At 47.1% G+C, this 11,612-nt stretch overlaps 1 protein-coding gene across 6 annotated transcripts in view; it reads right to left on the bottom strand.

Annotated features, from left to right (window-relative positions):
* Window positions 1–1,821: 1,821 nt before the first annotated feature.
* The window catches only part of LOC102199386 (P2Y purinoceptor 14), a 14,027-nt gene continuing 4,236 nt past the window's right edge, over window positions 1,822–11,612 (bottom strand). For 4 of the 6 annotated variants that reach the window (XM_013911969.1, XM_005737473.1, XM_005737471.1 and 1 more), the window contains exon 3: window positions 1,822–3,281. In XM_013911969.1, the coding sequence (XP_013767423.1) occupies window positions 2,230–3,279 (1,050 nt within the window). In that variant the 5' untranslated portion in view covers window positions 3,280–3,281 and the 3' untranslated portion in view covers window positions 1,822–2,229. Of the gene's footprint in view, window positions 3,282–4,153; window positions 4,175–8,526; window positions 8,626–11,612 lie in introns of those variants that run through there. The other 2 variants (XM_005737472.1, XM_005737475.1) reach the window with 2 other exon arrangements.

Raw genomic sequence — 11,612 nt, 5'->3', positions numbered from 1 at the left:
TAGTGATAGGTTTGATACCATCAAACAGACGAGGGGGAAGACCAGGTTACTGAGAAGTGCTTATGGGTATAATAATCTGGGTATAATAATCTGTTCCCACCATCACCTCCACCTTGCTGCCACAATGAATGCCTGGTTTCAGATTAAAAGATGCTGATTTTTTCTCTTTTCCAAAGAAGAGAGGAAAGAGTTTTAAATAGATCTCGTCTTCCGTTCACAGATGGGAGAGCCTGACTGTTACCCTATCAGCCTAATCTCTGCGCAGCACAGAGGGAAATATTCAAACTGCCTCAGGCTGGTTTGTCTCTGCTCTGGAGGGCAAACTGTCAGGACATGTTTTTGGAATAACGATCATGAAGAAATCTTTCTATGGGGATTCTCCCAGACTGAGTCAGGACTCGGTGGGTGCATGTGGAGGCAGCCTAAGATCGGTTGTAGAGGTGCAGCGGAGAAAAGGCTCGCTTTAAGATAACTCTGATTATTAAAGGTAGATTTTCCATCATCGGCTGGCTGTGATCTCTTCACCTGTGCGGTGACAGCGACAGGTCTGGCCTTGCTCTCAGCGTTCACCTTATCTCCCCATCTCTTCCAAGTAATCGGTGGGTGGAGCTGACCCGGTGATTAAGGATGCAGCTCACCTGAGCAGGTCGGGCAGCCCTGCTGAAAGCTTTCACGGGCTCTTCTCCTCTCTGTCATGCTGGCTGGCTAATGGAGCGTTCGGTTTCTCTTTTGATTTTGCACGCACACAATCGCTCTTTGATTCTCTGACGAAGCTCGGCACTGAGCTGGAATCTGTGGGAGGATTCGGTAACGGCAGACAGGGAGGTAGATGTTTGACTTTCAGATGAAGTCATGACCCCTGCCTGGTCCCGGCTCCCCCTCCCCCTCCCTGTGTCTCTCTGGTGTGAGATGCTCACTGCAAACAGTTCTGATGTGATGATTTTGAAAATGCTGCTGCTCGAGGTTATATGCTGATGGCTGCTGTACAGGAAGGAGGAATTCCTCAAATGATACTAACGAGCATCATGAGCTTAACCTGAAGCTCCAACTCCCGGCACTGCACACTGTCCAAGTTTATCCTGCACGTCTGCTGCTGTCATTGCTTTATCACATCTGTCTCTGTTTATGATCAATGCTTTTCTGCGTGCTCACACACACACACACACACACACACACACACACACACACACACACACACACACACACACACACACACACACACACACACCAAAAGATGACAGAAACAGCTGTAACATCAATCAGTCTCAATTCTTCACTGCTGCCTTTAAAAACTCCCAAAATATGTGTTTTTGATGTCAGAGCTGTGATTCAGACTGGCCACGTGTGATTTAACAATACCTTTACTGGGAATGTCATCAGCGCCCCCTGCTGGTCACAGGGTTCCATTACACTCCATTTTTTCCCCTTTAACTTTGTGTTTTTGAGGAACAGGTACTATCACCTCATTTAATTTACTTTAAAAAGAGGGATTTTAAAATGTCAGCAAAATAGTTATTAATATTTTTTATCCCACTCTGCTGCTCCTCGTGTACCTGCAAACAAACATGTAATGACAGATATGACCACCTGATGGCAGCAGAGAGGCATCAGCTGCAGTGAGCAGAGATTGAAAACATGACTAAATTATAGTTATTTTAGAAGAAAGAAAAGCTTTATTTAAAATACAGACATCATAAAGCAGTTGTAATGACTCTGACAGCAGGAACACTATGACATCACAGTCAGATTGCTGCTCGTCCTGCGATTTGACACGAGTTTCTAAAAAGAGGCGACTCGTGAGCAAATCAGCAGATTCTGCATGAACGGACTTTAATGCTGCAGGTTTGATGCCCACTCATCACAGTTCAGTTTCACTTCCACGTCAACACTTCCTCTTCCTCGCTGACCTTCCCTGTCCTCTCTGTCCTGCTTTTGGTCAGAACAATAAATAAAACCAAGAACTGAAGCTCTGAATACTTCTCTTATGTACACATAAAGGGATAAAAATATACATTCATGTCTCTTTCTATTTTACACATAAAACTCTTGATTTACACACTTTTCTATCAGACCGAGAAACAAACAGAAGAGAGCAATTTTATTACAGCAAATAAAAAAAATACATGATTTCAGCTTCAACATTTAGGTTTTGCGTCTCCTCACGTCTCCTCAGGGGTCTTCTCCTCTCCTTGCCGCTGCCTTATTTGCCTTGTCTCCTCTCCTCGCCTTCTAAATGTTGCTCAGACTCTGCGCCGTGGTCAGGGACCTCCTCCTCCTCCTCTCTCGCCGCGACACTTTTCTCAGCAGCGATTCTCTGAAGGTTCGGCACATGAGGAAGTAGATGACGGGGTCGAGGCAGACATTGAGTGCTGACAGGAAGAGCGTCCCCTCTTTCACCTGCAGCAGCAGGAAGCGGGCATACCGGCTGAAGCTCGACTCTGGCATCTGGCTCAGCGTGTAGGGGATGCGGCAGACGTGGTACGGCACGAAGCAGATGAAGAACACCACCAGGATGCTGAAGATGCTCCGGTTGGACTTGCGGCAGACGTCGCTGTTATCGCAGCGAACCCGGCGGTACGACTGGTAGATGCGGCGGGAGATGGAGGCATAGCAGAAGGCGAGGACCGCCAGAGTCACCCAGAACATTGAGACGCTGAAGATCGAGGACACCCGGTGCCACTCTTTGCCCAGCGCCGTCTTCAGATCCATGCACTTGCGGGCGTTTTCCTCGTTGGCTTCCTTGCTCGTCAGCAAGCTGTTGGGCATGAGGAAAACGGTGAGGAGGGTCCAAGAGAGGACGGCCAACACCCGGGCACACTTGGGGTTCTGCAGGTGGTGCAGGGAAAAGATCCTGGCTACTCTTGTCCTGCAGGAGGTGGTGGTGATGGAGGAGGGGGAGGTTCGGACAATCTTGACGTAGCGCTCGAGGCTAATTAAGCCCATGAAGAGGATCCCCATGTACATGGAGCAGTAGAAGATCACAGCGCTGTAGCGGCAGACGATCACGTGGATGTACCAGCCGCCGAGTTCCAGCTGAGCCACGATCCTGAACGGGTAGGTGCACAGCATGAGGAGGTCGGCCACCACCATGTTCTTCAGGTAGACCACCAGCCCAGAGTCAGCGGGCACTCTGAAGAAGATACAGGCGGCTCCGCCATTCAGAAGCGAACCCACCAGAAAGATCACAAAGTAGAGCAGGGGCAGGATCTTCAGGGTGAAGACGTTGTTGAAGTCTGCCGTCTGGTTGGACAGTAGGCTGGTGGAGTTGTTGTGAGCCATCCCTGCAAACACGAAGAACACAGTACAAGCTTTAGGACGATTACAGGAAACATTTTTCATTGGCATTAATAAAACGGGAGAAATCAGTGACAGAGGTGACGCTCTGTGGCTCCACCTGCAGAACCATTCTCTTTGAAATGAGTGATAAACGTAATCGTCACTTGGAGGAGGTGGACAGACTCTCTGTGGTCAGTGTTTGGTTTCCAATGACAGAGCTGCAGACTGTCTGCATGCACCACCACAGCGGCGTCATGGCGTTATGACAGAGCACAAAGTAACGACCGCTGAAGGCCTGAATCTGCATTTGTGCTTTAACCCATGTTCAGTGTTACGTTGTTTCTGTGCTGCTCGGCTGAAAAAACCTTTTGTGTTCATGCAGTGAGCTGCTCTGTTTACACTGGGCACGTGCACAAACAAGGTTTCACGGACGCTTCCTTTGTCCTGCTCTTCACGCACTTCCCTCCGATCCTGATTCATCCCAGTCCAACACGCAGCGCTCTCGTCCTTCATCTGCGCTGTGAAAACACTTACGGTCGGGTTTGACAGGACAGCACCGGCTGCATCGCGTGTTCCCGTGCTAGTAAAGTTATTTTTAACCTCAGATTTCTGCTAGTGGTCATTCCTGCACTAACCACACAACCTGCTGGCTTTAATTCCACCTGAAACACTATTTGGTTTCTTGTGCACCTACACCAGTCAACAGAAGCTGTTAGTGAATAAGAAATCCTGTGTGGAGATGGACACTTCCACTGTGGATCAGAAGAGCTGATATGAAGAACGATCAGACAGCAGTTTCCATTTCAGGGAAGCAGCTAAACTCCTGATCAGGCAGCGTGTGGCGTGTCCCTGCAGTGTGCTGTTCCTCTTTTCCTACCATCTCCACATTGCTGATTGTCTCATAAAGCCACTGAATGCCCACAGCTTTAGAACGAGGATGTTTACTTCCTGTGCCAGAGCCACCAATAAATGGCCTGTTCCTTTGTTTGCTGCAGCTCAGAGCGAGCCACAGGGGGCGATCATGTCGACTTCGTGTGGATTTACTCTAAATGCACCAACGTGTTATATTATCGACCCTTACGAGGGTCTTTTCAGAGAACAAGAACAAACATAAAGTTTTTTTGACATCACATCAAGCAGGCTCAACAAACTCTGAGTTCAAAAATAAACCCGGGAAAGGAATCCACTATCAACGGAGCGCCGATACCAGGATTCCCCAGACTTTACCCTGATATAACTTCATGTTAAATTAGACTTTAACCATCCATCCACTCTTTTATAATTATAATATTTCTGACTGTCTGAGGCAAAATTTCCCCGATTCAATTAGAATCGAATCGAGGATTGAATCGATTCGGGACCTTGTGAATCGAATCGATTCTAGAAATCAGTAACGATACCCAGCCCTAGTTGCAGGGCTAAGACTTTAACATTGCTTAAAATAATGCCGATTACATCTTGTGAACATCTGCTCTGCCAGCTGCCTGCACTGTTCGTCTGCAACCCCAAGCAAACCTAAGGCGTGCTGGACTCAAGCTTGGTAAACCAGCGGTGCACTTGACTCTCCTCCACATCCATAAAGTGCGCTACAAACACAAACAGCTAACAGGTGGATTTTCCTGTTTCAGTGCAGCTAGCGATGGGTGGAGAACCACTTACTGCTGACGGGTGTGGACAGTTTAGGATCAAACCCACAACTGCTGCCACGGGCAGCGCAACAGTGACCCTTAGACTGCTTTTAGTTTAGTTTCCTTGTTTTCCACTGCATCATTGATTCTATCACTAGTTAGCTAACATAAGCTAATGTAAGTCTGTTAGTGGCAACCAACCAACCACATGACAGCACTGTAGTGGCACAAGATGGCGCTACAAACTCTGAAGACGTCAGCTTCACAGACGGACTTAAATAAGACAGTTTTTTAGAGCAGGAGGCAAATTAGCCTTTAAACATGTGTGTGTCATGTCCACTGTAACACCAGAGCTCAGCTCAGAGACGTTAGCTAAGCCCGGTTCCTGGACCTGCGTCCTGGACTTCGTGGACTCTGCATTCTTTTGGGATACAAGTTCCCAAAGTTTGCATCTGTAGTATCTGATCATACACACTGAGAGGATGCTGACTATGCAATAACAGCTGCAAAGCTTCTGCTTTTACCTTTGACAGGCACAGGACGTGGTGCAGGACCTTCACTGATATTTCATGTTTATGAGACTTAAAGGGAAGTTTGCTTATAACTCCAGCCATTGTGTGAAGGCTGTAAACATTCACAGGAATCATTTGTTAAGTAAATGAGTCTCATCCAGCTCCCCGATGTCATTCCTGAGCATTTGTTTGTTTGCTGTCACTCAGTTATGGAAACAAACTCACTTCTTTGAAACTGAAGCTCTCACGAATCAGACCAGCAGACCCCATTCGTTCTGACTCGATAGTAAAACACTCATACTCAGTAAAACAAGAGCATCCATTTCCTGGATGGTCTGAACCACACAGTGTTTGTCGGGCACAAACAGTGAAGGTTTCAGTGTCAGAGACTTTGATTGGTGCAGACGAGGCCAAGCACATCACTCCGGGCCTCCTGTGACAGGACTACATCAATGCTGTTATTACAAATAGAAATTCACCTCACCCACCCAGGTGAAAAAGGTTTCTGTATCAGGCTGTTTCTTTATCCACTGTGGACTGACTGCTGGACCAAAGCACACAGCATGTTAAACCATGAGGCAGGTGGGCTTCAGCAGCAGAAGACCACACTGAGGCCACCTAAGGTCACCTAATCCAGGTCTAAGGATAAGATTTACCAAAGGGGGAAGTTAAAAACTTAATCTTAAGAGTAGAGATAGTCTCTGTCTCCTGAATCCAAAGCAGCATTTTGGATCAGCTGAAGGCTTTTCAGGGAGTTTTTTGGACTTCCTGATAATAATGAATTACAGTCGTCCAGCCTGGAAGTAATAAATGCATGAACTAGTTTTTCAGCGTCACTCTGAGACAGGATATTTCTAACTTTAGAGATGTTGCACAAATGGAAGAACGCAGTCTTACATATGTGTTTAATATGTGCATTAAAGGACATTAGGTACCAGCTTGCAGAGCAGGACAGACGCAGCCAGGCTGCCTCTGTGTTAGCCCAGTCGACCAAAGGCAGAGACAGCAGCTATGCTGACGGTGGTTATCAGCGGCCTCTGTTTATCCAGGCTCTCCGAGTCAGACTTTCACTCTTTTCCTGCACCAAACCCACCAATTGTGTGACACCTACTCCAGTGAGAGACTTTCACAGAGCAGATCTATGTAGAATATAAAAATATTACAGACTGTGGGTAGTTGTTGCTACTTGCTGGCCACAGCTTTATTTTTAGCACTTTAAACTCGTTAAATCAAACTTAAATGCGTCAGCTGCAACAGATCAAAGTGAAAACCAGAAACAAACTAACAGCAAGCTGAAGGAAGGAGGGGAAACCGGCGACCCAGCACAGAGTAAACCAGAAAAAACTACAAGCACAACAAAACCAGATATTCTGCTAATCTGGGCTCTGATAACTGACCAGGACCAGTATGTAACCAGTATGTAACCAGTATGTAACCAGTATGGATAGATTTGTCGGCACATCCTCACGAGTTTGGGGATGTGAGAAGAAATGAATCCACACGTTAACCCTCTGTGGTTTTTTTGATACCTTTGGCGGTGTGGATGGTTTGTTGCTGTCATTTCTTTGGTCGCTGTTTTTTCCACTTCTCAGCATGCATGTGAACGCACCCACACACACACACACACACACACACACACACACACACACACACACACACACACACAGAAACGCATGTAGGTTAAGATAAAGAACGCTTTGGTTTAGCATGAAAACATGACCACATCACTTCATCTGAATCTTCAGTGCAGCTCGACCACAAACCAGCGGCTCTTCCTCTGCAGCGTCAGTACAAACCCTGTTTTTGACTCTGTGGTCAGAAATAAAAGATCAAACTGACACAAAACACAACTGAAGGATTTCTGAGTAAAACATGAAGTCAGCCTCAATCATGTCACAGAAGTGTTTTTCCTTGCAGCTCTGACTGTTATATTTCTGTAAGCTGCGCGTCCTGCAGCAGAATCTGTCCTCACGCTCGGGCTCCTGCGTTCGTGCGCCGTTACATCCTGACGTGTGTTTGTGCGTGTTTATGAGCTTGTTTGTGTTTGTTTTTGGGCTCGTTTTCTCATACTGTTGACATTACGTGACATGTTTCCACATTCTTGAATCAGTAAACCAAACAGAAACCTGCTGGATGAAACGACATTAATAAAACAGCACATGCCGCCAGCCTGTGCAGGTATAAGCGAGCAACAGCTGGCACACTTATATTAATGTGGAAACCACAACAGAGGTTACAGTTGGCTGCTGAAAATCTTTCTGCAGCCGCTCGTTTAGAGCAAAACTGTTGATTTCATCTGATTCATTTGCACCTTTGAGCTCTTTTGAACATCCTGCTCTCCGTGTGTTTGTTTCATCCATGCATGCTGCAGGAGAGCGCAGCTTCTGCCCTCACACTTCGCTCTTTCTTACAGCAGCTGGGAGCAACGCATCACCACAGCGTGGCGTTTACATCTGCTGTTCACACTCGTGACAAATATCCCATCAGCTGAGGAGATTACTGACAAACGTCCTTATCTGATGGTGATGCGCTTTTTCAGTTTTCTAAAACTTTCTGAGCTCTTCTGATGTTTGATCACTTCTAATCTCCCTTCCTTCCTTCCTTCCTTCCTTCCTTCCTTCCTCTGAGATATTTAAAGAAAAAAAGTTTTGAGTGTTTTCTGTGCGTGTAATAAGTTGGCCCACACCGATGTGAGCTAATGTTATCTAAATGTCAGAGTTGCCTCACTCAGGTTTGCAGCTGAAAGGTCAGATCGTGTGTTAATGTTTCCTTCACTCAACAGAAAAATAACCTTTACAACATCCACAAAGTTTTATAAGTAAGAAGCGCTCTGAACGCAGAACAAAGTCACATGAAGCAGCTGAGCGAGCAGAGAGCAGCGTGGTGGAGCATTCTTCCCCTGTGACGGATTTATCCCGAAACAGTTTGTTTGAGCCTCCGGCAGGTTTTACTGCTTCTTCGGGCTCCGGAGCCTCGGTGAGCCTCGGTCCACCACGCTGCCTCCACACGCATCACGCCTCTACAGCTACACCTCTCTTACATTAATCACAGACTGACCCAATAACACAGCTCTGTCATCAGCTTAAAGGTGCATCAGATGGTTCTCTCACCATAAACTCCAGATGTTGCTCAGGCTCCCATACAGATGTTGCCTTCACCTGTGGTCTGCTTTCCTGCTCTGTGAATGGGAAGCTGAAGTGCTGCTGACAGCTGAGTCTGAGCTGTTATAGTCTGCAGTGGACTCCACTTCCTCTCTCTCTCTCTCTAACCCCCCTCCCCCCGTAGAGGAGCCCTCCTCCTCTGTGTCTGACTAACACGTCTATGCAAACATGATAACCCTGCTCCGACCGTTGCATGTTACAACACACTGCTGAGGCCTCTGCATGACAAATACTCCACAAATGCAAAATCTGATGTGTTTGCTGCGTCACAGCTGGATGTTAGCAGATGTTTCTAATCACCTGTGAATATGGTGCTGATATGTGTGCTGGTGTGGACTGGGTAATGCGTTAGGAATGAAAGGATGCCCCGTCGTTTGAACTCTGCAGAGAAAAACCGATGCAGCAGGCGAGTCCGTTTCACTGCAGCAGCTGGTACAGCGTCAGGGCGTCGGTGACAGTCGGAGGTGCAACCTGCTGGTATTAGACCCAAACACAGTGTCGTGACCTCATGCTGCCAAAGACGAGGAAGGAAAAGGTCAGCGGCCTGCAGCTGTAAATCCACTCCTGTTGGGGTTGTCTCACACTGCCCTTTTCCATCAGTGCGTACTCGACTCTCAGGGTTTCCACAGGTGCAGGTACCTGGTACCGAGTACTCGACTACCTGCTCTAAGCAACCATCCAAAAATGTGATGTGGCTGGATTGGCTGACCAATGGCATCGCTCGATGTGTCATGAGAGCAACTCCTTCACAGTGCCGTCTCTGAACTGTGACAAGATTTAAAACCAGAACTCTTCACATGCCACGAGTGTCCAAAAAATGCATCTACGTGCCTGAGTGCACTGAGGCGCTGCCACGCGATTGGCCGATTAGAAGCGAGCAGTTAGTGCGACTTTATTCTTTTGCCTCTTTGATTTGTGGTTTAAACATTTGCCTTAGAAAGACCTGAGCCGACACGAAGCCAGCATGAGCTGAAAGTTTGCTTCTCAGGTTCATCTGAACTTTTTTAATCTGCAGGGATTTTAGTTTTTTCCTGTCATGTTTTAAACTGACAGTTTCACAGTTTTCTGTCCCGACTTTGCTTCCTGCCAGCTTCATTCTGTTGTCACTGTTGTGTACGTCCTTGTTTTCGGGTGAATCCCTTCTGTAAACACTTCTCGTTCCAAGTTTGCATTTCTTGTAAGCTTCTAACCTTCTTCCTGTTGAGCTTTAGACCTTTGCCCCCCTCCCAGCCTGCACCCTGCGTTATTTTTGCTCGTCTCAGCCTCTTCGTTCTGTTTCCTTTGTTCTTGTAACTGTTGGTTCTTTAATTGAAGCTTGTTTTTCACTTCCCTCAGAGGCCCGGGGTAATTCCGGGTCTGTTGGTTTGCATGAAATTAGTGAAGATGTGAAATATGAAACAGCTGCTTTACATGTATCAGAACCTCAAATTCAAAGATGGCCAAACAGGACATGGAGGCAGAGTTTTTGTCCTGCACTGTTCACCTGTCGCTCTGAGCAGATAACAGGATGTGTTTCAGACTATTTCTGGGCAGATGTTCTCACTGCATCTTTTTTTTTAGCTCCAGTGTTTTCCAATTTTAGCCTTTTAGATCTCCCCCTCTCTTCCTTTGTACCGCTATGATGGGGGCTCCTCCTGCACCTCGCCGTCCACTTCAAATCGTTCTTTGGGTTTATTGTGCATCAGGTGCAGTAACGCTAAAGTTCATCCATCCACTCGTATCACCCACAGGAAGTCGTTTTAGGATTTTAACCCGTGTTTTTAGGGTGTGGTTTTTAATTAGCAGGCGCTTCATCTTTACTGCACGCTGTCTTAATCTTCTGACTGGATGCAGCTCTGCACAGCAGGGTGAGCTGCCCCTGTGCAATTTGCAGTTTTGCATGTTGACCACGTGACTTTAACTCGTCCACGGCTTTGGTTGGTGACAATTATGGTTACGGGTGGGATCAAGAGAATAAGGCCCCAAACCAGGCTGCGAGTGGGTGATGTACTGCTGGAGTCCCAGTCAAAGGTCTCCAGACCAGTTAGTGACTCCTGGAAACCACCTGTTGCTAAGGAAAACCTGTACTCGTCTTTGTGATTGCTGCAGTCGTACTTTCAAAGGATTGTCTATGAAAGCTGGGGAGCGTGCCGTAGACTGGACTGGGCCGACCGCTGAGTGTCGACCGTCATAACTACAGTACATGGTGTTTGGGTGAGATGCTTTGTAACTTCAGTCACGATTTTCACCGAGATTTAACACAAAATCCAAACCACACTGTGCCACTGCCCAAACACAACAAAGTATAAAAACTGTTCCTTTGTGTTACATTCATACCAAATCACGTGTTTGAAGCAGTTCTTTCTTCCACACATTGATTCTCTGTATGCCATCGATGAACGTAGAGATGCATCTTTGATTAATACAACATCTTTTAGACTTTCTGCAAAATGAAAAAAGTTGAACCTGATCAAAGTCCTTTCTAAATGATGCTCATCGAGGCACCTTTGTAGACAGAGCTGTGGATACAGTGAAGAATAGTTATCATGACAGCGGCGCTCATGTGCCGACGTGTACACAAACATTTCTGGGGGATTTTCTGTTGACCGGTCCAGCAGTTTGTTTCTTTGTCATCTTCGGTCCTGCTGCGTCCGCCCACGCTGCCTCGCTCTGCAGGAGAATGGGAGGAAGAGGAATCCAGCAGGGAGGAGGAAGATATCAGACACGAGAGGAGGAAGTGGAGCATCTCTGTCATTTGAGCTGAAACAACACTAAACATCTGCACAGCTGCAGGGACGCGCGCCCAGTGAACGCAGCCCTGCTGCGCTGCGCTCAGCGCGCATTTACACTCACTCACATTTGTTTTTGTATGGTAACCTACATTTGTTCTGTACAGCAGCAGACTGTGAATAAATCCTCGTGGTTACCGCTAACAGCAGAGGCCATGGTTTTATCGGGTCGATCGTGGCTCAAGAGTTGGGAGTTCGTCTTGTAATCGGAAGGTTGCCGGTTCGAGCCCCGGCTTGGACAGTCTCGGTCGTTGTGTCCTTGGCAAG

Source organism: Pundamilia nyererei, unplaced genomic scaffold, assembly GCF_000239375.1.
Source record: "Pundamilia nyererei isolate P.nyererei 1_Seehausen unplaced genomic scaffold, PunNye1.0 scaffold00076, whole genome shotgun sequence".
Taxonomy (NCBI): Eukaryota; Metazoa; Chordata; class Actinopteri; order Cichliformes; family Cichlidae; genus Pundamilia; species Pundamilia nyererei.
Note: the sequence above shows the minus strand (reverse complement) of the source record. Positions and strands in the feature narration are given on the sequence as shown.